A 27,963-nucleotide genomic window follows, 5' to 3' on the forward strand; every position below is an offset into this window, starting at 1 on the left:
CATTCAACAAAATTTACGGAAAAAAAACTGATTCGAAAAGTATTTATTAATACTTAATTAATAATTGTAGCTTCCGCAAGAGAGAAAGCATTTTAAGTGAAAAAATTAAACTTTTTCATAAAACATCAAATATCTCGAAAACTGTGAGACTTTCATATGAACGATTTTTTCACATCATGTAGAGCACATTCTGATCTACTTTCCGTTTTCGTTTGACGTGGTCTTTACGGGACACCCTGTATCCTGTATGTACTAAAACTCCAGCTTCCACAAGCTCCACACATTCTTTAACAGATATCAATGTGATTTACTCAAAATGTAACAACTCGAATATGCCTTTTATGAACTTCTCGAATTGTTCGATCGGCCGCATAAATATCCACATTCCGATATGAACATGGAAAATATATATGGTATCAAATTTGACTAGGTATATATCGATAGAAAATTTTTGCAATCAAGAATTTATATTCAATTCAAAATGTGGTCGACGGAAAAATCTTGTAATCAACTCGTTTATTAATTGAGCGATTAATGATCTCGAACTCGCTTCGCTCGCACGTTAAAATATCTTCTTTTCCCATAAAATAATTAAAAATAATGAAACCAGGCAACATTGCTTAGAATTACTTTGTCTATTATTCTGTATGCGCAGGAGCGCCCAAAGACAGAAGACAATTGTCACAATTTAATGTTTATAGCAAAATGGCTGACACTTGTTGGTATGTTATGAATCTATGAACAAAAATTTAATCACCTGATCGTCCAATTCACAGCAAAAATCCGATATTCCGATCCTGTAATTTGTGATTCGTTCACATGTGAATTTAGTGTGGTTTCGGTGTTGTCTCGGAGACGAAAGTGCAAAATATAGTTATGTTAAATACTCTTGAGATGAAAACTCTCGTGAATTTTCATGTTTTTCGTTGAAATCTTCAGGTGTATGGTTATTGTTAGTTCCTCTTATCATTTGGAATTATGGATAAAAATACTCCGTTATTGATAGCAGAAAGGTAGGCCAAGGGTTGTTACCCTATATTCATTTCATTGCTCCTATGGCAGCTCTCACTTACCATAGACCTAATATTATTTAGTCTATGCACTTACGTCATTGTTTTGCTTTTCACCTGTTGCGTGGGAAATGCGTAGACGTAAACTTGTCTTTAATTCAGAAAGTATTGTTGATTTAGACCAACTTGAAGACCAAGATTCTTAGAGAAAATCCTAAGGTCCCCATGTTATGTAGTTGACCTGGCATTTCCTTTTCCATACCCCAATGGAGCTATATGATCGTTATTTAAAGACTTTCAATGTCAATGAATGAGATAATAAGTAATAAAATGTCTATTTTGAAGGTGGTCCTTCCTCGCCACCGACACATAGGTGCAAACATATTTGGCAGATCTGATTCCTTTCTTAGTTGTCCCATCTCCACTGTATTTGTTTTGGTTTTCATGTTTTGACACTTCATTTCCTCTCAATTTATTAATTCATTTCGCTTTTACATCTGCATAGTATTCATTTCATTATCGAAGAAAACTTTTCCTGTTCTCGAAGGTTTACATTCTTTTGAACGATTCAATTTTTTTTCACACAGACGTAATTCTTGGAAACCTTTTAAATGTGCGTATGGGTTGTGACTGCTTGGTGAGATCATTTCTCAATCAACTTTCATTGTTAGGAATCCCTTACTTTTATACTTTAAGAGTAATATGCGACTGAAGCGAGGACTGAAGTCTGAGATCAAATAGTTTTTCACGAATAACTCGAAAACTCGATGTTTTAGCGGAAAATTCATCCATGGTTGCAATCTGGCAACACCGCGCTCTACATTGAACTGTACTGTTCAGAATAGTTTTTGCAGTTCTGAGAGATACATGTGCATTTTTAGGAAATTTCAAATTTTATATTTTTTTTGTCCTCCACGTACTGCCTGAAAAGTAAATTTGACCTTTGTAAATGATAAGAAGAAGGAAACAACACAACCGAACTTAACGCATTTCGATGACGCACAGGTCTCCATTAAATTATTACTCAAATACCGAGTCAAATACTCAAATTTTCAAGTTCATATCTCTCTAGACTGTCTAGCTAGACTAATCTAGGCCAGGTGAAATTTGATGAATTTTAATGAAGGGAGTTGAATAATTTTTGAGAAGGAAGAAGGCACGCCTATCGAAAAAATTTTTAGAAAGGTTTCAAATTTTCAGTTTTATTTCCATCCAAGCCTCCCCGAACGGGCTGACAATGAACTCGAACGCCCGATATCCTCTCCTTGTAAAGAATGTTAAAAAATGAATTGAAATTCCTCATCATAGTGCACAATGTGCCGGAAATGTTTGATAAATTCTTCAGATTTTGACATATTCCTATCCAAAACCTATTTTTTATTTTTTTCAGGATCTCGTAATTATTTTCCGAGTTGTTTTCTATTTATGAAAATGATATACAACTCTGCTATATCTCAGTTTTTTCTCAATTTGCAACTCAAATTTCAAAGTGCACATTATCCCTCAGAACTGCAAGAACTACTAAACACTAGAAAGTACACAAGTACAGTTCGTCAAAGAGCGCGGCGTTGTCATAATGAAACCGTTGATGAAACAATCGTGACCGTCGGATATCCTGGATTTCTTTCTTTTGTAGTTTCATCCCTCAATATTATAATTTCATGTTCCTCCTAATTTACCTAGGGAGTATTCTTTATTATCAGTAATATTCTTCTCTTACTTCTTTCTAAGGAACTTCCTTTTGCCCTCTGTTGGGGCAATCTGCTCAATTGTGATGTATTGTTCGTAAGGACTTGTAAAGTTCTGGTCCGGATAATTTTTAATTAAAAATGAATTAGCATTACTTTTTGCCGATGTGTCGAAAACGATTCCAGTGAACTCCGCATGAAAAAGATAGTAAATTGGCTCTCCTTGTATTTCCTCGGATTTCCTTGGATATTATTCTAACGGATAAAAGCAACTCCTATTCCAAACTTCCGCTAGCATTCTTAGCACGTTTTCGAATTTTTCAGGTTTTCACCTGATATCTTACCGATATTACTCTCTGTGAAAAAAATTTCTTCGAGGGCCTGCGAATAAATTATCTTTATTCTAGAGCACAAAAGCATCTCCTATTCGAAATTTCAGCTTGTCTAAACATTTTAAGCACATATACCGAATCAGTGGCGGCTCGTGGTTATTTGAGGCTAAAATGTTGAGCAATGGATTCAAGTATTAGCAGTCAACCAATTATATTTTTTCAATATATCTTCTCATTTATATTTTTTTTGAAATTGATTTCGTTTGGAAATGGTTTCCAGAATAAATATTATCGTCCAACGTGGAGATGAGAGTTATTTTTTGACAGGATTTTCCCCCTTTGCCCTATTGAAAGCTCGGCAAGCTTATGAAAATTGTGAGTGCACTTCGGCCCGCGAAGTGAATTGTGAATGTAGCTTTACGCTGTCGGCGGAGTCAAATTGCCGAATAGGAATAGCCTCCTTTAATTAATATGCAACACACCGAGCAGCACGTATTGCAGTATAGCCCCACGGCCGCTAAATTTTCATTTGAATATCTAGTCCTATCCTTGATTTAGAAAACATTTATTTTTTCTTTGTCAACATCAATACTTACTTTTCACGAACTCAAGGTACCATAGAAAATTAGCGTATATTTTCCAAAGACCTGCTCCACTACAACATAATTAAATTTCAGCGAATTCGACCGGGAGCCAATTTCCCTTATGTTTTCGTGCGGAGTCTTTTTTTAGGCTTGTACGGATTGACAACGCCAACGTGTGGTAAGTATCACATGTTACTGGACCCTTTTTTGATTTCGTTCGTTGAAAACCCTCTAATGCATGTTTCTTTTTCGACTACTTTCAGTTTTCTTATGCACATCTCAGCTTGAATTCATTCAATTTATTCATTCTTCTCTCGACACACGCATATAGTATACTCCATTCACATTTATTTAGAAAATAATTAATAGGTGGATGAGGGGATCGAGGAGGCCACATACTTGGTAGTAGGGTGGGGCTCCGTTATGTTGAAACCACCTTGCTTCCATGGGTAGATCCGAGGGTAGATCTCTGCTGAATAAAACAAGGATATAGTGATATTTTACAAAAAAATGAATGGAAATACCAATAGAGCCAATAACAAAAATGAAATTAACCAACAATTCTGCCAATGTTAAGGAATATAAAAAAGTCAAAATTTTTTCATTTTCGTTTTTTCAATTGCAAAAATGTTTAACGAAGGCGGTCAGAAAGGCTGAACAACTGCAGAATTTGAAATAAGCCTGTTGATTTGTTCAAGACTCAATGAACTTTGAAATTACATTTAACATCTGATTTTCAGTCCTCAGGTGATAGAAACTTCTTGATATGATTCAGTGACGGCTCGTGCCCATAGGTGTGGGTCGGCTAGACCCAGGATATACAAGGGAACGAGCAAGGGAATATCCTGGAATAAAATTGATATCTTTTTCTTCAACCAATAACTCTAAAACGCGGAATCCCACCTTAATCTTTATTTTTCTAAAATTAAATGTCAATTGAGTTTCTAACGATAAATTGGATGGGGTTGCGGCTAAGGGGTTGAAGAAAAATACTCAATTTTATTTCCCAAAAATAAGTCCAATCCGAACTCAATTGACATGTTTTTTAGCATCTTGATGTCAAGTTATTGGTTGAGAACTCGGTTGAGAAACTATTAATTGACATAAAGAGAAGGTAATTGAAAATCAACTGCTGGGTTTCAACGTCTTCATTTTGAGTATTAATTTCATTCCAGACTTATGACCCATCCTGTAGATATATGTGGTATGATTTTCTTTATACAACCGCAGTGTATAAAAGTTTCGTTTTCAATGCGATATAAAGGCCTGTTCTTGGAGAAAGAACGTACTACACTTCTTCGTTTTGCCAAGCTTTTGAATAAAAGTTTTGTTCTTGTTCGGGGTCTTTCTGTACATACCGATAAAAATTTTATTACAACACAAAACATCAACGTCAATACGAATCACAATTTTGAGTTGGAGTATTTCTTCTTACTCGATCCCCAAGAGTTGGAAATAATGAACCAAAAGGAATATCAACAGAATATGACTCGATATGACTCAATGAACCCAAGAGTCAAAAACTCGCCTTAAAAAAATTGGAATGAAGTAAAAAAGGAAAGGCAAATATCAAATAAAAAATGGATGGTTTGATTAATTTCTTTGTCTATTTCTCTGATGATTCATTATTAATTCATGTATCGAAAGTGTGTTTATATATTTGGTTCAAATTTCAGGTCTCCTACAAGCACTGTCAACGGCTCCCCCCGAAGAATGGCCACTCATTCGCCAGGGTCTGCTAGGCCAATGTCAGTGGTTGACGCTCATATCGTCCAACTGGTAGTTCACCGTGATGAGAAGGGCTACGGCATGAAAGTTTCAGGTGACAATCCTGTGTACGTGCAGAGTGTCAAAGAAGGTAGGTTCAGTAGATCGATAAGTTAAGCTTGAAACGATAATGGTATACTAAAAATTGGTTTACAAATTACAGTATTTGAAAAAGAAAATTGATCGAATAGATCAATTTTTATTTTAAATACCGAATTTTTCCTGTATAATGGAGGGATTTTCTATGTACTATCTACGAGGGGTGGGAGGTAGGCAACCCTTACACCTCCTATATATCAAACTTAAAACAGATTATACGATGTTCATAAAATGAGTTTTTAAGCCACGATACGTGTTTCGCTGTCACAGTAGCATCTTCAGGTGGGTAAACTGGATCGTCTTGGCTCACAAAAAATTTTCGTTAAACAATTGTTCAACGAATATCCCCTTGAATATTTGCAACTCCAATTTGTTTAAGTAGGTTGTATATATGTGTTGCCTGCATTATGTTCTCATTTTTTTTTGTGTTTGAATCGTTCTCGAATATTCATTTTGTGGCATTTTTTGAATGCCGAATAGCTTGTGCGTAAATAGAGGTTATTTACTAAAACTTCTTGTGGAAATCTTGGATTTGGAATTAAAATAACCGTCCATATTTCCAATATTGCATTGCAATATTACGTTTGACTGTTGGGGTAGTAATATTACCCTTGTGGGGTAATATCTTCCGCTACGAACTACGAAGAGCCGCCCAACAATTTGATTTGATTCGTTTTTCTTTCACTTAAACTAGATCCTGTTAGTTATTTGTATTCAAGGACTTTTTTACGTATATATCTTCTTACTTCTTTATGTTCTGAACGAAACAAATTTCTACGGATTTTGGATCGTCCCGTTCTGAACCGAATATCGAAAATATTACTCACGTATTTCGTATCCGAACAAAAGGAAAATTTCGGCAATGGGGAATTCTCCTCAATTTGGGTTATCACATCATATGCAAGTTTAAACTGAATAATTATGAGTTTCATTAATGAATTTTTCAAATGCGCCGCGGAAACTATCCGAAATCATTCTTCAAATATGAGGTTTTAAAATTTAAATCGCTTCGTTTCTAGTTTACGATTTGGACACAGGGCCTACTATAAAATAAATAGAAGAATGGCTTGTTTATAAAATAACAGCTGTTAATTTACAGCCATCATAAGGCGCGTACTCACTGGCGAGCCTCAACAGCAACCGGCCATAAAAACCCCATAAAATTTTACCACCTTCCTCGTTCGTCGCAGACCTCATAGACAGCCATCTTTGTCTATCTGATCTAGATAGTGTATTTGTTGTCCTTTATTATCAATGCATATTTCAGTCGATGTTGCCAACATGTGCAATAGAAACGAAACGCTTTAAATTTCAAATAGTGGATATATTGTTCATTTCGTATCATGTTACATTTAATCAAATCAATGATGATTACCTTTTGATAGAACAGAAAGTTGAAGGATTTGTTATTACATTCAGTCAGGAAATTTCAGATCCTGGTTTATAAGTTTCAAAATGCACTCTTTTCCATCCATCAATAATTTATTAATGAAAGTAAACTTGAAGTAAAATTGATTAATATACAGTGTATCCCATAACTAGTGTGATATTGTGAAAACTACTCAATCATAGGGGGTAAAATATTTGCCTGTAAGGTTTATTATACTTCAGAAAGGAATTGTAGGGAATCCATAATACAATTTCACATCGGAACATTTCTTTATTATAACCATTATTTGCGTAATAAAAAAGTTTACGTATTTCGCTGAAGCAGTTATTTTTTTAGTGAATTTATAATTTGAGTAGCTAATTTAGATTTTTTACTCTTGCTACTTTTTTTGCGTTGAATCGCTAGGAAAATAAATATGTTGATGCCCTATTCTATCGTACTGAAAACTAACCCCATCTCCACTGTCAGCAAACCGAGGTGTTCTTAGCTCCTTCTGCTGTTAGTCTGATTTCAGTAATTTTCGTAATCTCTTATAAGCAAATAGTTGAATTTTGGTTTTTGGGTGTTATAATCACTTGCTTAATTTGATTTATAATCGGTTAAATTCTGTTATAAAGGCGGCTCCACTCATTCGGATATTTGGAAAATATACTTTACAGCGTGAGTAAAAAGTAACGCACATAATCAAAATCTTCCGTATTTACTATTTTGAAGAAAAATGCTGGTAGAGTCAATTCTTATTTCGACTTACGCAACATTCCATCTATAATTGGGGAGGAATTATGCGTTCTCTACGAGGGCTGGAGGGCAGTTTTTGAAATCTAGAACCTATAAACATATTGGTCATCTTGGTTTGGAAAGTACATACTTCATGATGTAATAAATTTATATTTTTTACAGGTGGTCCAGCAGAGAAGGCAGGTTTACATGCAGGAGACAAAATTCTCAAGGTAGGTCAATATGCTACTGAATGGGATCGATATATCAATTATTTTTTTCATTTCGCAGGTTAACGGCATTACTGTTATAACCTTCACACATACCGATGTCGTGGACTTGATAAAATGTGAGTAGAAAGGATTACCTTTGTAGTTTTGTACGTACCTACACGATTTTCGAGTAGTACAGAAAACACAGTCCAGGTTTATTTTTCATTAATTTTAGCAATGGCATGACGTCACAGCGGTAGATTAGATTTGCAAACGTCACCGTTAGATTAGAAAGATAGGAAACCCCTCAAATCTCTAGTACTAAAAACCGACTACATTTTGGTCAGTGAAAACACGCTTGACAATGAGATGACGCTCAAAACGGACTGTCGATACAGAAAAACTTTTTAATAACAGTCTTCTGTTTTTTAATTGAGGGGCGCGAAATTCAAATTCTGTTGACGTTGTTTTAAATTTCAATATCGACTTTGTTTCGATCAAAAAACAAACATCCTGAGCGACCAAACAAAAGTATGGTTTTGATTTGTGATCAGGATGTTAGTTTTCATCTAAACATTGTTTGGAATCAATTGATATCAATGAAGAACGCTGTTGAATGTGCTATATTTTTATTTGCATTTCATAAAAAATTCACAAAAATTGAAATTATGGACAATAAATGAAGCTTTGACTAGGACCCAAAAGTATATAGTGATCTGCTATACGACGAAGGTGTTATTTCTGTGCAATAGATTGTTTTGAATTAATAAACTTAGTTGAATTTGTAAAATATACATATATCAGAAATTAATTTGAACCAGTATTCAATATGCCTTCATAACACACACATTCCAGTTACTTACATAATATGTAGGTATTATTTATAGGATTTTCAGAACCACACTTAAAAAAACCTTACAGAGATATAGACCTGTATGTCAGTATAGTTTCTTGGTGCTTCTTTTATGATTTCCTTATGATATGGTCTCTTTATAACACAATATACAAATTGATTAATGAATGAACAAAACACTCTCAGCAGGTTTCATAAAACTTTGACTTTCCAAACAACAATTTGACAGTCACTCAGTTCCCAAATGGAAATCAATAAAACCTCTGCATTTCTGAATATATTGAAAGAGTATTAATTGAGAATCATTGAATGGACCTATAAAGATCATAATTTCCCCTTAATAGACTGTTCATGCAAGGGATGCTTTCTGCATACAACAATTTACATGGATGAGAAGTTCTCAATTGACCTGCAATAAAATGTTCACTGCACATGGTGTAGTCAGTAGTGTTTGCTGAAGTCATTGACTTCACGCCGTGAGAATTTTATCCACTGCGGAGCACTGAAAATTAGAATCAATGAATGACCGATTCACATGTTACGAGTTTTACTATTTACGCTTCCATTTTCCTAAGTTGAGTGAAAAACTTAATTTCGGAAAATCCATTTCATTATTCGAACCACAGGTCTTCACCATTGGAACAATATTTTGGTGTTTTCACCAAGAAATAAAACGAAAAAATTCAATAATTATCAACTAGAACGAGCTAGATACCAAAAGCGGTACGAGAATCAAAACATTCAAAACCTGTTTGATCAAAATTGACGTCTGAAATCTCAAAAAATTTCATATGTTTCTACAAATACTTGTAGCAAATAAATATTTTAACTAGTCCTAGCGTCTTGAAAACATGCTTGACACACAGATGGCGCTCAAATTGCTTTAGTCACCTCGTTTCCCATCTACTCTATAATCTTTAGTCACCGCTTTATTGAATGAAGCACAAAGCTGACAGCTTTCTAAATTTGTTGTAAACATTTACGTTTTCGGTGTTCTCATACTGACCAATCGTATTGAATTAATTACAACTACTTAAGAGTATATTATATACTAATATAAAAGTATATATTGAGTAATGATTCATTGGTTGCCACATATACAGATTGTCACCGCATTTGTAGGAGAATCCATCAGAAGTTACGACCCTACCGACGGTCTTCAACGTCGGTAGGGCGAATAGGGCCCATTTTGAATGGGACTTATGGAAATAGTTAATTTCCACTTTTGTTCCTAGTTTGGGGAGAATAAAATTTAAAATATAATCGAGAAAATAATCTCAGAAAATTTTAGGGGCTATGATGTTTTTCCCATACCTACATTATTTTTTAACTTAGATTCCATCAAGGCTATAAATAATAAGGTTCTAGTTTGACAAAATTGAAATTTCACATTTTCGATATTGCCAACTTGGACAACGATTTTGTGGCCTCCTGTATCATGATTTATACATATGATTTTGAATGTTGGGTGATTATTCTTTACTTCATCCAAGCTCAAAAATGACCATTTTACAATGGAGGACTTTCAACTCGACTTTCAAGTTGTTCATGTTTCAGCAGAGCTTCATTTCAAAATTTATTTGCGTAATTTCACGTTGAAAAACAATTTTCCTGCGAAAATTCTAAAATTTAGCATTCAAACAAGGCAGAATTTTATGAGGAATCATAAATTCGAAAAACGAAAGTAGATGTCACTTACGTTGAAACGGAAATTTACAAGCTTAAGGCGGATCGGCCACCGAATGCGAAGTTGCGCGAAGCTGAGCATTTTCAGTACTAATATAATCGACAAGCTCCGAATCGAGTGACGTAGCTCATCATTTAGCATTGAAAACTCTCAGCTTCGCTCAACTTCGCATTCGGTGGCCGATCTCCCTAACTCCGAAATCGAAAACGCGAAATTTCTTCCCAAACATATGTCTACGAAGAGATTTCGTGCGACACCCTTATACGTATTTTTAAATACGTATACTTTTTCATTATTGAGCAGCCTCTGCTTGGTTATAGCTCCCAAAAAGATGGCAGCTGAAAAGCAATTTCAATTTTTTTCTGAGACCAGAAATTCTATGGGAATGAAAAGACACTAAAAATTTTTTTCGAGCTGCTCGGCCACCATTTTTCTGAAAAGGAATCATACCTCAAATCTTTTCGTAACTATTCGCAACAACGGTTCATGCGCAGAACCTCTCTTGGTCATTCAAAATCTTACGGTTAACCATGGGTAGGTTGTTTCATTAACAAAAAGAAAGTTGGCTGACTTTAGGGAGGGCTAAAAGAACTACATACATACCTCAGTTCCGGAGTTTCAAATTCTGGTACTATTCATACTATTACATATTCCGAAAAATCTGAATTTTTTGTAGTCTCAATAACACTGCATGAAATTTTTTCAGCTTCTTCTCAAGTGGTGCTTACTGTTCAACAAAGGACTAGCAGATCGATAATGAGCCCCTTATCTAGTCCTCATGTTCGTCCATCGACAGCTCACGCTTCCACTACCATAACAAACCCACAGCCAGTAGACGTAAGTAATTCACGTCTATAAAAATGCATATTTTTTTGTACGTGACGTGAGGAGTGGCAAAGTATAATTTAAAGCCCACTGCCATGTTACAATGACAAATCCCGTATTTCTGTAGAGATCAATCCATTTCTAAAATGTGTTCGGATAACAATTTGAAATAACGCGATTTTCTATTATTATACAGGGTGATTGAGATACACTGTCCTTCATAAGTTTTGGGAAAACTGGTGGTTTTGGACCTCGATCTATTGAGCTAAATCTACGTCAACATAAAGGACTATTTCATTCATAGACAATTAAAAAAGTATATTAGATATACAGAGACACCTCCTAAATTGGAGGTGCGAACGAAGAAGGGATATTCCTTAAGTAATTTTAAGAAAAAGTCCCACAAACATGGGATCGCAAACGTTTCGTTTTCGAGATACAGGGTGTTAAAGTTTGAATTTTTTTCTCATAGTATCTTCACTTCACAAGATATTCAACTGAAATTTGGCTTAAATATTACAATTGAGAGTTCATACCATGCGACATGACAATTTCGCTAGCAAATCTGATGTTTTTTCTGGAATACTGTGCCTATTTTCCTCCAGAACTTTTAATTTGGTGAGCCACTGTTAATTTGAAAAAATTTAAAAAGAAGCTTTGTTATACTAAACTTTATGGTCTCTTGTAGTTTTATCGTATCTGCTATCGATTAGAAGGAAAAAATTTTGAAATCCTCAGAAAAATCCATATTTTCATAAAAATTTAGTTAGTAAGTTGTGGTGAATTAATGCAATTATAATATTTATGCAAAATTTCAGTTGAATATCTTGTGACGTGTAGATACTATAATAGAACAGGCGCCAGGTATTAGTCCGAAAAAATTGCAGCTGAAATTTTGGTATGTTGTTAGAGCATATATTATGTATGTGAGCAGAATTATACCAATTTCGCAACTTCGAAATACACTGGATTTTTGGTGGCCAAATAACCTCGAAAATTTCGGACTCTCAGTTTTTTGCTTTTTACTATTAGTGAAAAGTTAGTTTTTTCACGAAAAATCATTCTCTTCTTTTTGAAAGTATAAAAAATTTGCTATTTTGGGCTAATCGGATCTCTGTAGGTTTAGTATATCCTTAGATATTCAAAAATGGGTTATTTTTTTCAAAAAGTTCGAAATTTCAGTTTTAGTCATTTATGGAGAAGAATATTGGCACTAATGCTCATACAACGAGAGATGTGAGGCATGAGGAAGGCTCTTTTTCCAACCACAGTTGGTTGCCTCTTTGTCTACACCTAACCACTTCTGAACCTGTTCGGTATGAATGCTGCTTTGCGGGTTGGGGGGCAGACGAGCAAGTTGGACTCCGGCACCAGCAGCAGACCTAATAAATAGCTTGTACCGGAGGGCCTCAAGAATATCATCCTCTTGACCACCGTATAGGGCAAACAAGCACTTACTGCTAGCGGATGATATCTCTTCATGAGTAGCGTCAAAGTTGAGGAAGTTAGTAGCTCCTCCAGCCTGCTGAGGTTGTTTCTCCATGGTGGCAAGGATGATAGTTTTTCCTTGTCCGAAAAGAGTAGAGGTTGTGTCACAACCAGTTAAGGCGTGGAGGAATAGTTCTAATCCAGGAGGAAGGGAAACCTGTCCTCGATTAAATGAAGAGAAATGTTGACAATCAGCCTCTCCTCTCCTCTGCCGTTCTTTATGCTGGAGCCAAGTCTATTGAGGAGAACTAACAAATCGATATCTCCTGCAATTTATTTGACGTTCTCATATTGTTGGCTCTTTCCCAATAAATAAGGCAGTCTGCGTCGTCCAGCGCTTGCTTTGTCTCAATAACTTGGCTCTGCATTCCAACGCAGATAAAGTTGATCAAACGCTTGTTGTTACAGTTTGAAAGAATTTTCTCCTGGGCAACTTTGAGAAGTGTTCCGTTTTCAAAAATGATGTCGCTACATCCAGATATCGCATAATGACGTAATTACTCTACTGATTTTGTGCTGTTTCGAGCCCCTTCCTCTGGGTAGGAAACAGTTTCGCGGATAGAGAAGTCACGTTGCCAGATGACCGTGTGAAGCAGGTGACCCCCGTCAATAACAACAAACCTAGTTTGTGTTATGGCATTGAGTATTATACATTAAGGGTGAATACTCAAAGTTTATAGAGATATTTCAGGTAGAGGGGTGAAAGCGCTGTAGAAGGTTGATTTTGTGCATACTCTCTTCGGAAAACAGAGCTATGCGATATGGAGCCAACTCAAAGGTGAAGTGCTTTTTCAAGTTTTCATCTGATAAATTCGTAATATACAGCCTTCGTAAAACTGTCAAGGGGTCTATAGAAATTTGCTTCTGCACTCTAATTGTAGTGGTACTCATTTATATGAGCAAGCATGTAATTCATATAATCTACAATATAATATCAGTTTCAATAAGTGAACGGTTTTAATTTCTTGAAAAATCAGATTTTCATAACTTTTAGTTTTTTATAAATAACTTAAGATCTATTGGACCTACACTTTCGCTTTGTCCTTAAATTAAAGGTATATAAATGCTCCACATCATTTTTCATTATGACTATCTTCGTGGGATGAGTACGAGTGCCAATATTCTAACCAAAACATGACTAAACTTGAAATTTCGAACATTTTGAAAAAAATTACCAATTTTTTAAGTTGAACATTTCGAGATTCTTCAAAAAAAGGTAAGAGTGACCTTTCGTAAAAAAGGGGACTTGACACAAGTTATAAGCTGAAAACTGGCAAAAGTTCGAAAATTTCATGGTTTTTTTGACTGCCAAAAATTTTCTCAGGGGCTTTTCAAGTTGCAGAACTGGTATAATACTACTCGATTATGTCCTAATAACATACCAAAAATTCAGCTTCTTGCAATTTTTTTGGACCTATGGCAGGTTTTTTGTCTACGGCGCAGAAAAACATGAAATTCTAACTTAAACTTCCTGTATCTCTAAAACTAATTGATTGCGGTCCCATGTTTATGAGATTTCAGCCTTTTTTTCTCAAAATTACTCAAATAATCTCTTCTCTTCGTTTAAACCTCCAATTTAAGAACAATGGCTACCTTAGAGTAGCAATGTATTAGAAAGCTTCGGTCGTTGAATGCCAGGTGTCGCACCGATTTATTTAATACTTCGACGCGGCTGCTGGCTTTCAACAAAAGGTCCTATGCTTCATTCAGTCTGCATCGTTTGGTTGAGTTATGTGATACTGACGAGCTCAAACAAAAGCGAAACCGGTCTATCGCTACTCACCATCGATGTCGGCACGTTCTCCATGGTATACTGAAAGTGTAGATTTTTGCCAGCCTTGTGGCGTTAATCTGTCTTATTGTTTTCAATAACGTATAAGTTCATATCTCATGTTTTTTAATTCACAGAACATTATACAAATGCAGTTGCAAGCAGAAAAGGAACAGCACTATCGACTCATGATTGAAAAAGAACAAAGATACATCGATGTTCTTAGAAGCCAGTTGGCAACAACGCCCGATGAGAAAAAGTTCTTGGAACTCACAAAAACCGAAAAAAATCTACAGACTTTGCAATCAATGTTGCAGAGAAATCAAAGTGAGGTATGTTTAAATCACTTCACCTTATATTTCTCACTACTCATTCTCTTTTACCATACCTTTAAAAGAAGAACGCCAGATATGGAACGAAATTTATTGAAATATTTTGTACCTTTTTTTTTGCCCGCTTATTCTTGAACTCGAGCGTAAGCATTCTGCTCAAATATCTGTAATTTTCGGATTTTGAGTCGAATCCAAAATGGGCCAAATGTATCTGGACTTAGTAGTAGCATCGATCACACAAAATCTTATCCATATATGGGAAAATTCGAATTCGGGATAGTACAATATTCACTAGTACCGAACGATTTCTAAGGCCGTACCAAAAATTATCCTTCAAGGATACCCTTTGATAGGGATATGGCTTACAGAGCTATTTACTAAATATACTGCTCTTCCAGCGAAAAGATTGTTAAACATTAAAATAAAACATTACAAACTAGAATTGTATTTCGGACAATTTTAAATCAATTAACGGGTTTCAGGGTTATTGGTTGAAGAAATAATTTTATTCCAGACTGTATAGTCTGATTTTCTTGAACAATCTCAATGTATGAAAGTTCTGCTTTTAATAAGATAAATGCTGGTTTTTAGAATAGACTATAAGAAACTGAAAACTAAAACGTTGCCGCCCAAACCATAGCGAGGTAGGCCCTGCTCGTGCTAGCCGACCTTTTATGTATCAAGCAGAGACGTAATACCAGGTATTGCTCTGTTCGACTTGGTGACAACTGCGTGCGTCGTGGGTGTTTTATAGTACCATAACTTGAAGCGCTTGATCGGCTGGCCGGCCTAGCATGATAAGTTTAAGGATGTATGGTGCATAGTAAAATGAAAAAGAACTTTGAAATCAAATAATTCGACGCGAACAGAGCGTCATATTGATCGAAATAAGTTATACTACGTTACTAGTATACAACAAATGAGTTATATGAATGTTTATTCATGAGGAGAAAGTTTAATCAACGAGCCCGAATGGCGAGCTCTTCGCATAAATAAACATTTATGACTCTCGTGTTGTATGCAAAACTTCATTCCATTTTGATCAGAATTCGAATGATAACACTTTCCAGAGCAATTATCTAATTTATGACATGACATTGAAAGACTCTAATCGATTGATTGTTGCTAGGGCATTATTCAATCCTTAGCAACAAGAAAAAGATTCCGTTTATATTCATGTTTTTTTATTTCACTTAAGAGTAAAAAAAAAAATATTTTTCTGAATGGATAAACGTCAACTTAACCTTGTTACTGTGGGTTGAATATTGTCGTCTTTAAACGTCAAAATGGGATAAAAAAATTTATTCCATTTTGTATAAATAACAATTATTTCAACTAATTTCGTACTGTGGTTCTTTCCATAGACCGAACCACAGTATGGAAATAGTGTGTACCGTAGTACACGTGAACGATTCAATGTTTGTCCTGGAAGGACCACCATATGATAAAAACATGTTTATAATAAAATTAATATTCCTTTCATGATTATTGAAATAAAAATATACATATTAAACTGAATACAACACAATAATTAATGTTTTTCAACGTTTCAATGTTTTGGTTCCTAGCTAAGAAACTTTTCGTCGAATCTATAAATATAACAGTGGTAATATGAATTGTTTTCTGTTTGCCTGATCAATTTTCCATGAAGCCTTTTAATCCTTAGTTCTAAGACGTAGATCTTCGTCCTTTTATAGATCATTTCATTTGTGTAGCGGATTGTTCAGGTTTCTCATCTTTCTTATTCCTCATACTACTTTTTCCTCCGTCCATAAATCCTTTCAGTGTGGTGTTGCTGCAAGTTTTATATTGGTATCTGGTTTTTTATAATAGCACTTTCCAGTTTTTCCATAAACTGGAATTTATGTTGATTGAAGGATATTCTGGATGATGCCTGCATTTTTTTCGAAACGTGTTTTTCTCTCTAAAATGAATAATAATGAAAAAAAAAATATTGCGTTCGAATAATGTTGCCCTGACACATTACATAAGAACCATTCGATAACGAATCAAGTTCGATTAAGGAGGTTTTTAAGTTCACCTTTATTCACTTTCGAAATCATTTTCTTTGCATTTCCGAAGGATTCAATTTTTTTGTGAGTAAACAAACTTGATAATTTTCTGGCGTTCTTCTTGAACCAGTCGCTTCTTTAAAAACTAGTATTTTGCAAAGACTAATAGAGACCTACTACCTCCTAAACTTTTTTTTTGTTCTATAATATATGTATAAATAAGAATACAAAGGTTGCACAAATGAAGTGTTACCAATTTTCCCTTTACATTTGGACGACTCATATTTTTAGTTATTATTTCATCCTAAGTTTACTGATTTTAGGCCTCGAGGTTGATTCTTAAACTATATGTATACAATCTGAAATATTTTAGATGGATTGTACCTCATTGTAATGATCTTTATTACATTCTAGAACTAGAAAAAATATGAAAAGTTCCACAGAATGTTTAGGTTTTTCAATATACTGCTCGGGAACTATGGTTTCATTAAAAGAAAGTTCCGGCCAACAATACATAGGTATCACTGTTCGGGCTAGTGAATTGGCCACCTAATCGTGGGACACCACATCCCTGGACTGATTATTTTGGGGCTACGTCAAGTCAAAAGTGTATGTGCATACGCCTGCTACCATAGATGCATTGGAGTCCAACAATACTCGTGTAACTTGGGATATATCACACGAAATGCTTCAACGCTCTGAGAATGGACAATGTTACACTAAAAAAAAAAAATATTTTCAGGTAGTAAATGCCAAGAATAGTTCTTTCGAATAAATTATAACAGAGATACAAAAATTGAATAGATTTTTCTATTTGATTTCAGTTTTTGGAAAATTATGTCAGCCTCTACTTCCATCTTTAAACCAGAAATCAGTATATGACCCAGAAAAAAAATATGTGCCTTATATTTTTGGTGCGAAACCAACATCCCGTATACAAATTTTTGAAGAATCGATTGATAAGTAACCTCTATTTTTTGGGCCTATATTTGTAAAAAGAAATTGGATTTTGGGTGGTGGTATGCGAAGAATATCTTCAAGAAAGCATTAATTGAGATAGGATACCTAGAGGTATACTCGCAAAAAAACGCTGAATGCGGTTCATGCTGTGAAGGAGTTATACGTAGCAGTTTGTAGTTTGGTGAGGGGTTTTCATTCCACTGCGACCTCAAGGTCTACTGTGCCCTATAAGAGCTGTTCTCACAACTGCTCCATCTGCAGCTCGCCCTCCAGCTCCAGAGTTCCAATGAACCCCAGTATCTGAGAGGGTTATTATATATTACAATGGGTTGCCCATAATGGCAAAAAGCTCAAATATAATGCAATGGGAGACAACGGAATGGATGTGAAGGTGATATTGAATAGCTTTGATCGGTCGAAAAAACATCCCAAAGGAGGATAATCACTTATTAGTGATTATTAAAATTGAATTGAACCACGTATTCCCCATTGAGACTATCTCATTCATTTTGAGACTATTTTTTGCTCAAAATCCGAAAATTACAGACGTTTGGGAAGAAATTATATCGCCCTCGAAAAGCAAACAAAATTTGGGGTGAAATAAGGAAAAAATATGATTGGGACTATTCGTAACTATTTATTAGTAGGTAGAATGATGCTGTAGTCATTATATTCCATGTATGAAGCGTAGAATGCGAAACCACATTTTAATATGGAAGAATATCGTAGACCTAACGTCAATATTAACGGTTCTTTTGACAAACATAAGCTTTTTCCTTTAAATTAAATTCGAACTTATTCAGGTATTACCTTGTAAGTAACTTCCATTGACAGCAACTAACCGGAATACGATCAGCTATAAACGAAAACACGAAAAACTACGTTGCGTCGCTTCGTAATAAATATGATTTGTCTTACCAGTTACGTCGCACTCACTCTAATGCAGGGGTGGCCAACTGATGAGACTCGAGATCTACTATTTACTAACGAAACCCTCAGAGGTCTGACAGTTATAAAATTGTCAAAATTTTGAATGAAAAAGTACATAATGGGGCGGCAATAGAAGCATCTGTCTATTCCGCGTATTACTTACAATCACAGCCGCGAAGGACCGGTTGGGCACCCCTCCTCTAGTGTGACGTAGCTTCTGGGCTATCCCGAATAATCCTATTTCGCAACCCTTCTATATTTTGGTTGAGAGGGACCTTCCGTCATAGAATTGAATAACACTCAACCAACAACATATTTGAAAACACATGATATTTTATAACCGGTTAAATTATGTTGCAGAGGCGGCGGTACATTGGGGTATAGCAAATACACTCACATTTGTCAGTATACATAAATTTCTTTAGCGAATATTTGTCCTTGAATAATTCATACATATACTCGTCGAAGGGCCAAATATTTAGATATTTGTGGCAAATAAACTGACTTGTGGAGCCGCCTTAGCCTAGTCACATTGCAAACATTTTTGCAGCCAAATACATAAACCATTTTCATTGTACATAATACATATTGATGCTGTAAATATATAAAATAATTTAGAAGTATGGGTAGTGAGGACTAATTACTCTTTGCAGATTTTTTGTCATAATTTGATTCATTTCATCCATATGTGGTGTCAGATTTATTTCTATACAGGGCCATGCCCTTACTAACCACGCTTACTATCTCTCTCTTGCAGCTGCCACACTGTGATTCTACCTCCTCTCCTATTTCTCCCGAAATTGGGGCCTTGTCGAACGGTAACTCGGAGCCTCCGCCATTGCCGAAGAGGAACAACAGATTTTTTGGCAACAGTGCAACTAACAAACGCAGTAACACTTTCCCTCTTCCCTCTCATCCCAATAAAAATCTAAATGCGAACGATGTTCAAGTGGATAATCCAATATATTACCCACCTCCCAATGAACCTCCACCTCCTTTGCCGCCAAGACGGTGTTCGATGCCTTCCGCTGACCAGAATCCTTCTGGCGATGCTGCCAATTCCATAAACAAACAAATGTCATATCCTCTTGTGGCTACTTGCGCGACTCTGGTTAATAACTATGTAAGTAACCAAACACAAACACAAGCCTACACATTTAATAACTAACAATGTATGTGTCTTTTATTTGCACTGGTCACTCACATATTATATGCACAAGTTTCAAATCCCGGACAAAGTTCACTTAATATTCTATTTACGTATTATGGAAGATTGGGTGGTTTGCACAGTTGTTATTGTTTTATAGGCACTTTGTTCATAAACCTGAATATATTCGATATTTCGGTTTTCAGCGCAATCAATTTTGATTTGTATTATAGTGAAATGTCAATTTTTTCCTCTTTTTATACAATGCTACATGCGTACGATTGTTGTTCTAGAATTTAATAAGGGTCTAAAAAAGAATTTTTTTTATACTGTTGGATAAATGAGTTATTTTCAATGATGGAAGAATGCCAAAAAGAATCAAATTCTAAAATTATATTATCCTGAACCATTGTAACCATATTTATCTCAATCGAATTTTGTTACATAGGACGACTAAATACAAACATTTTTTGTTATCATTCAACAATTCAAAAAAATGAAAGACAAACATGCAATGTTGAATAGCAAATACACTGAGAATAAAAAATCAGAAAAACATGGACCCGTTGACGTTGACAGTGTTGAAGTTAGAAACGTCTTCTACCCTGTGGAACAGCAAAGTATCAGACAATGAAATAGCAATGAATAGTCCATTGAATAACTATGCTTACTATTATATACCAAAGCTATCGACAAAATGTAAAAAAGATATTATTATTTCATTAGGAGGAAAAATGTCTCTTTTCCTGGCGAGCCTGTGTTTGGGCAATTGAAGGATAATCTTTTGAAATTCATAATAATCTGTGTATCAACCTTGGGATTATATTTATTTCTACAATCGTTATAATTGACTGATAACTGGGAAATGTGGCTAGTTACAATTATCATCTTTTACATAGTAACGCATTTCCTTGCGGATGAGAAGTAGAACATTCTCGATAATCCTACCAGTTAAAATATGTACGTTTGAAAATAGTTATGTACCAAGAACGGAAAACTGTCTATTACAGTCGAGTCTTGGCAAGCAACCAAGACAATATAGACAGTTTTTGCCGAAGTGCATATTATTTTTTTTCGTCGACCTCACATACCTACATGAGAGTAAGTACACAGTACATGTACAATACAGTGCAGTGTACTGTTAATCCAACCTGGCCGTAGTTGCCAATTCACTCAGAATCCCTCATCTCTGGAGGAGTAATGAATTCTGATATTCAAACCACGTTCTTAATTCACTCGTTAAATCTAGCTGATTTCGTAAAAAATTACTTTGACAAGAGAAAACGACGGTTATTGCCACAGGCACTTATGTTTATCAATCCTGGCTATCGAAATTGATTAATCGCCACTGTGGTATTTGTTTCTAAGCGACAAACAGAGCGGATGAAGAGTGTTTACGAACGAAAAGTGTCTGAAGCGGACGAAAAATAATTGCCATAAAACAGTCGACTTTTCGGGAATTAGTACCTAAAATTTCATTTTATGTTGGGATCGACGAACAGAAAACATATTACCGATAAATTTATTATTATTTCGGATAATTTTGACAGATACTTTTGAGTTCTGAAGCAATTGGGAGTTTTTTGAATTGGATCGCTTAACCTGTTAGATCTAAATTCCATAATACTTCAGACAAATAGATTATTTCAACGGAAGGCATTGATACCTTCATCTTCGAAAGAAAATAAGACTATATGGAATAATGAAGAAGAATCACGCCTAAACAGGGAGGCTTTGCATACAATAATAAGAATTGAATTAATTCAGATGCATACCACCCGCTGATATGAATATCAAAAAGTGTTACGATCTGAATTGAACTAGCCAATTTGCCATCGACAGGTCCACTTAATGGAGAACGTTCTACCGAAGAAAAGCAGATGCTGACCATGGTTTCGATCTCATTTGACTTGGTCAGAACAACACAGCTTCTTCTCCGATGGAAAAACGTTTGGAATTGATGGACTGAATACTGGCAGAGGCTACTGTGTATTATCGAGTAGTACTCAAGCGGCACCCAGTATCAAACGAGATCCGATTAAATCCCCTTTTCATCAATGCCTTCCGTTGAAGTTTTGTATTTGTCGGAAGTACTATGGAATTTGGATTTCGATAATCTTTTTCTATATAGGTAAACATCAACTAGAACACGTCGATTTTTGATTCTAAAGGAAAAACTTCTGAGATCAAATTCAAAACCGTATCTCTTCAACCCTTAGTATTACAATACCAACCCCTATATTTGGAATAGGGAAGATGGGGTCAGTTATACCTCATTTGAAAGGCCTTTCCGTTCTGAGTCCAGCATATTAAATTTTTTTAAATGTAAGCCGTTCGTTTTAGAGATATTCACATTTGAATTTTAAAGAATGATGACTTTCCCTTCAAGTATGCTGTGTAAATCAATCGATTTTTCAATGTTTATTCTGCAATTCCGATAAAAAATAAAGAAATTATTTCAATTCTTTCTGCCATTTATACTTTTGTTGTTAATAGAAGAAACAAAACGTAATATTTTGATGTCTTCGATTATATTTGAAACCATAGAATAAATTAGTGAAAATTTGATTAATTCACACAGGATGTTTTACGAAATTACCAATTCTGTACAAAATTGAAATTTGAATATCTCAAAAACGAATGGATTGAAATAATAGAATATGCTGAACTCAGAATAGAAAGGTCTTTCAAATATAATTCTGTTCTGACGGCCTACAGAGTTGTTTAGTTTTCAATGGCCCGCTCTGTATATTGAATGCGTGTTGAGGTGACAATGTGCAAAGATATTATTTTAGATATTCGGAATATCGGACGAAAATTATCTTGCAGTATGTAGAGTAGGCAGCATTTACTTAGTAATATTTTAAACAAACCAGAAATAAAGTGTCGTACATGTAAGAATTTCATCGGTGTTGATATTTATCATACACTCACCGGCAAAATAATCGATCCATTCGATAATCGATGAAGTTTGTTCATTCATGAATGTGGTATTTTGAGTCCGATATGATTCATTTTTTTTTCAATTGTAGGTAAGTTTATATGAAATCACATGTTTTGAATTTCGAAAAAATTAGGCGTACGTCATTTTATACTGCGTGAAAAGAAATTTCTTTTCTTACTATTAACTTTCAAACCACCTGTGGAGTGTTCCAGTTGTTCCACCTTGTGATTTTTTATTTGGTTATCAAGACGCATATTTTCTCCACAATTTTCATTTATTACAATAGCTGAATATTCGTGAAAGATACAGGGTTTTCAGAAAAACATTACATTTCTACAATTTCGCTGTGGCTATAGCAGTACGTTTACAAATTCAACTTCTGATCCGAATAATGGAAGAATACTGAAAACAAAGTGAAAAACATAAAAGACCTAATGAGTGTTTCCTCCCCGTGCACGGATAACAGTTTCAATTCGTCTTGACATGCATTCAATAAGGTTTTGAATTTTTGAATGAAAGACTGGTCGATTTGGTTCCCAAGGAGGTCGTCAAGGGTGTTGATAAAACCGACAACATCCTTAAATGCCTTGGCCGTTACCGCATCCAGGAGCGGTTTCCCCATATGAATGGTTCTTAGGCCAGCCAGCTCTGGACACTTGCTCCATGTGTTCAGCTGTTTCTGTTTCTGATCTACAGAGTCGGCAAATCTCATATGCTGACTTTACTTCTGCTGACGGTACAAGAAATTGTGAAATGTAATGTTTTACTGAAAACCTTATATCTTCCAAAAAAATTAAGCTATTGTAATAAAAAAAAAAAATTAAATTGTTAGGAAAAGAACAAACTTCATCGATTCATTGGGTGGATCGATTATTTTGCTGGTGAGTGTACTTTGTGCAGTTTTACTCACAAAAAAATTATTCTTTCCATAAATGGTTTAGACAAAGATTTCAGAGATGGATATCAAAATGATCTCTGTTCAGAATGTGCTACTATATAGACTTTCTGTTGAACCGCTAATGAGAAAAGCAAAAAATAAACTCCTGTGATTTTTCAGGTTGGTAATAGTTCTCATCAACGTACGAAATCTAGTCCAGAGTCTCTTCTTAATTTAAGTCCCGCCACTGAGGCATCCGCCAGACTGATTAATTCTGAAAGTATGATTGACATACGTAAACCAGAATCATGGGATGGACCGGAAGCCCCTCCTGGTACACCTCCTCCTCCCTATCCATCACCAAGGATGGAGAGGAAGAATGCACCGGATGATAGTGATGGAAGGAATGTTGTGGAGGTAGGTTTGTATTAAAATCAACGTTGTGAATATCAAACATTTTTGTTATTTGGATGGAGTTCGAAAACAACTATTTTTATAAAAAGCTACTGCTACCTTCGAATTCAAGGGCAGTATGTGATTGGTGGAAAATTTAGTTTAAATGATAAGTAAATGAATAAAGATGAAAAGGAACTCGTTTGAGTTCGGGAACAGGAGGAGGTGCTCCTTTTTAGATGTCATTTTTTTTTCCATTACTGACATAGTAAGTAGCTTATTGCGACATTGATTTGATTCAAGTAAGGTCTAGCTTGGGTTAGTATTGACAATGGGAAGTGAGTAAAAACTGAATCACAACTTTATTTTATTATATTTTATTAATACTTATGTTACAGTTTTCAAACTTTAAGTTTGAATTCAGGCGAAATTTTTGGCGCTATCTCCTCATTTCCTTTCTTTTCTAAATATGCGAATTCTGTACACAATTCGGACTCACTTTAAATAATAATGATAATGATATATACGTTGAGTTTCGGGATATTTTTGTTTTCATATCCGACATTTGACCACTATTCTTGTACAAAATCCTATTGGTCTTCAGTGTTGACTAATTGAACCCGTCATTTTGAAACGGTCCTGAAATTTTTAGGAGCAACAAAAATATGTGTCATTTGAAAAATACAATGGTGCTAACGGAACTGAGCGTGCAAGATGAAAAAGAGAACATAATATATACATGTATTATTTTGTTGAATTTATTTATTATACCAAAATATCAATCATAAATAAACTTACATAGGACTAATTATTTTTGAAAACAGTGTGATTCGTGCCTTTATATCCAGTGTCTCGCTATTTGACAATCCCAGAAAACTTGCAATTCTGTTTGGAATTGACAATAGGTATATGTATACTTCATTCACTTTTATTTTAGCAGTCGGTTGGCCATGGAAATTTGACACATTTCACTCTGTATAGTACGAAAATGTGGGGTTATGAAGCTTGTCAAAACATTTTTGGGTTTTAAATCAACGCTATGTTGCCCGTTCTACGTAAAAGTTTCTGTTATTACGTATTTTATCACAATGTCGAATCTCTTAAGAAAATATGTGACGAACATAATTCAAGTTCATACAAACTGATTGAAGGCATACCATTTGCATGGAAAATACAAGAGATCAGTATAATATCATAATATGCACTAGCTTGAGGAGAGTTAATGTTCGTTATCTTCTTTGGCTTACATCATTTGTAGATTTCAAAAATATTAATCCGAAGATGAAATGCATATGATGCAGTGGTTGGGAATGGGTATCTCCCGAAGGAATTAACGGATAATTACAAGAATGTTAAATTCTTCAACAAAAATCATATTGCATCAATATAAGTAAAAGGAATTGAAGGAAGTTTCAAGTTAAGATGAACTTCACCTTTGAACAAAAATTTCACATGAATAAAAAAGTAACAGGGCAACTTGCGTGTATTTGTGGCTATTCATCTTAATACGTTGATGTAATAATAATAATTAGGTATTTATTAGTACCTTAAGACATTCACATTGTATAGGACAAGTCAAATGAAAAATAGAAAAATCCATTTTAGGGAATCTATTCTCCGATGACATTTATCGAAAATCCTGTAGTAAACTTTTCGCATTAATTCACTCAAACATAAAAATCTCAAATGCCACCACTTTTTTGGGTCTCCCAATAGAAGGAAATTCTTTGTCATCCTCTTCATTCACAATCTTTCTGATTGTGGAAATATCCAGCTGAAATATAAGTCGTTTAGATTCAGATGAAACATTACATAAATTCTCTTACATTGAATATGTTCGCTACCGTCTGACGTATTGTGGATTTTAGAATATCAGGGTATGGTATAACTATTTGAATGAGCGGACCTGAATTCTAAATAGCACTTCCTGAAACCCTGTCTCTTTTTTCAATCACTTTCGGCATTTTCGTAATAAAAATTGATATTAGTTGTGGTAACGGCGTTATGACATTAACGACATTTAATGAGTGCCAACCTAACTTCGTTCTAGTTACAAAAACTTGAGAAAATTATTTCATGGCCAACCGACTGCTAAAATAAATGTGAATGCAGTATAGGTATTTCTTTACGAGAAAAGACATTCGATTTTTTAGGTTTATACAAATCATTTCTTCTCTTCAAAAAACCTGTGAGCTTTTGAAATTTCGGAATATCCGTATTGACTTCAACATGGATGGTTTGGCCCTTTTCCATGAAATATTTCAGCACTGTTGTTTCCGATATTGAGGTTTAATTCATTTTTGGGTACCACACTGTGAAATACTTACATTATGTCGTTTGGTAACGTTTCTTAGACTTCTCCAGTAAAAGAAATTCATGCAGATGCAGCATTTGATGCTTATTGAATTATTTCATCTTCTTCATAAATCAACTGTTCAACTAGTCTATGATTTTCTTTGGAATTAATTCTGAAGAGTTTTGACAAATATTTTGTTTAACTCATGAACACCTTGCTAACCCAAGGCAAAGCGATATTTTATTAACAATAACGTCCAGTTCCATAATCAATTTTAAAGTCACTTTAAGCTTAAAGCCTCCTTTACTGTCATTTTTACGTCCAGTTTCATAATCAAATTTAAAGTCACTTTAAGCTTAAAGCTTCCTTTAATGTCATTTTTAGTAGGGTTAAAGGAAGCTTTAAAATTAAAGCGACTTTAGGTTTGATTATGAAACCGGCCGTTAGTGGGTTAAAGGAAGCTTTAAAATTAAAGCGACTTTAGGTTTGATAATGAAACCGGCCGTAAATAAATTTCAAATTAAATTCTTCAAAAGAGAATTATATTCAATTCAAGAATGATTGACATTTCGGGTGTCTATGAAAAATCGAATTTAAGTTGGTAATAGCCTCTAAGTTGAGATTTTGTTTTGCGAAATTCAGGTTGGTATTGGGAATAAACGGTGATCTATAGACTTATATATGTGAATCTATGCATTGACCGAGTTTTGTTCTACTGTTTATGTTTTTAATTTAATCGAACAAATTGGAAATATAATTGTATTAATTTTAAATGATGATTAATATGCTCGGAATTAGAATATTTCATCTTTTCAAATACTTTTCTAGGTTATATTCATAGTTATATTGAAACTACAGAAATTATTGAAGATCTTTTGTGACCAGATATTAAGCTGGGTCTGGACTCTCAAGGCCTACTGAGATGTCAATCATTCTTGAATGGATTATAATTAAAAATCAATTTTTGTAGTGTATGAGAATGAATATGATACACAACTCGGGAGGCAAGTTTCTTGACCAGACTCGGACTAAATTGCTTCCTCTCGCTGTCGCTCGGGCGCAAACTGTTGAATAGAAAAATAGCGAAAAAAAAAACGAAAAAATCAATTCTTTCAAGATGAATTTATCAATGAATGACCTATGTTGTCTGAGTTGATGTAAAAGGGTCCATTTCGTGTCGTACCCAACAAACTTCACTGATACCAATATTTTTACAGTTTAAAAATTTTTTGAAAACATTGTCTTAACAATAACCGTACTTCGAAAACATTCAGGAAATGAAAGTATGTATAAAAATTGATCAATAACAGTATTTCATTAAAATATAAATTTCTTCATCACAAAATTCGTACAAAGTGAAGTATATATTTATTTAAATATATACTCTCTCGTTCTACTACAAAAGGCAACCTTCCCCCGACAACTTGAGTAAGAAAGATGTGCCGACTGGCGACGCCTCATTGTAAAGCTAATCATTATAAGGCTAAATATGTCCTATGACGTCTGTAACAAACTATTCTTTTTCACTATACGGTTGCCTAGATTGTTTGGCGCCAGACAGCAACCAGAAAGGGTGGTTAAAGGAGCTGTTTATATTTGTAGGATAGATAATGATACAACAAGAAATCAGTTAATAGTTGATCAATTTT

The 27,963-nt window shown here is 34.7% G+C and overlaps 1 protein-coding gene and 1 long non-coding RNA gene across 5 annotated transcripts in view; one reads left to right on the forward strand and one right to left on the reverse strand.

Annotated features, from left to right (window-relative positions):
- The first annotated feature begins 685 nt into the window (after positions 1-685).
- Positions 686-27,963, forward strand: part of LOC123311621 (rho guanine nucleotide exchange factor 12) — a 176,615-nt gene continuing 149,337 nt past the window's right edge. For 2 of the 4 annotated variants that reach the window (XM_044895680.1, XM_044895689.1), the window contains exons 1-8: positions 686-1,013; positions 5,291-5,472; positions 7,771-7,820; positions 7,879-7,936; positions 11,046-11,176; positions 14,561-14,755; positions 19,415-19,780; positions 23,806-24,042. In XM_044895680.1, coding sequence (XP_044751615.1) covers positions 979-1,013; positions 5,291-5,472; positions 7,771-7,820; positions 7,879-7,936; positions 11,046-11,176; positions 14,561-14,755; positions 19,415-19,780; positions 23,806-24,042 — 1,254 coding nt within the window. In that variant the 5' untranslated portion in view covers positions 686-978. Of the gene's footprint in view, positions 1,014-3,707; positions 3,793-5,290; positions 5,473-7,770; positions 7,821-7,878; positions 7,937-11,045; positions 11,177-14,560; positions 14,756-19,414; positions 19,781-23,805; positions 24,043-27,963 lie in introns of all 4 variants that reach the window. The other 2 variants (XM_044895693.1, XM_044895696.1) reach the window with 2 other exon arrangements.
- On the reverse strand, positions 17,231-19,769 carry LOC123311766. The gene is made up of 2 exons (XR_006537509.1): positions 19,632-19,769; positions 17,231-17,486 (listed from the first exon to the last, which is right to left on the reverse strand). It is a non-coding gene; the product is annotated as an uncharacterized LOC123311766 (long non-coding RNA).

The sequence above is a fragment of the Coccinella septempunctata genome, chromosome 1 (assembly GCF_907165205.1).
Source record: "Coccinella septempunctata chromosome 1, icCocSept1.1, whole genome shotgun sequence".
In the NCBI taxonomy this organism is placed as follows: domain Eukaryota; kingdom Metazoa; phylum Arthropoda; class Insecta; order Coleoptera; family Coccinellidae; genus Coccinella; species Coccinella septempunctata.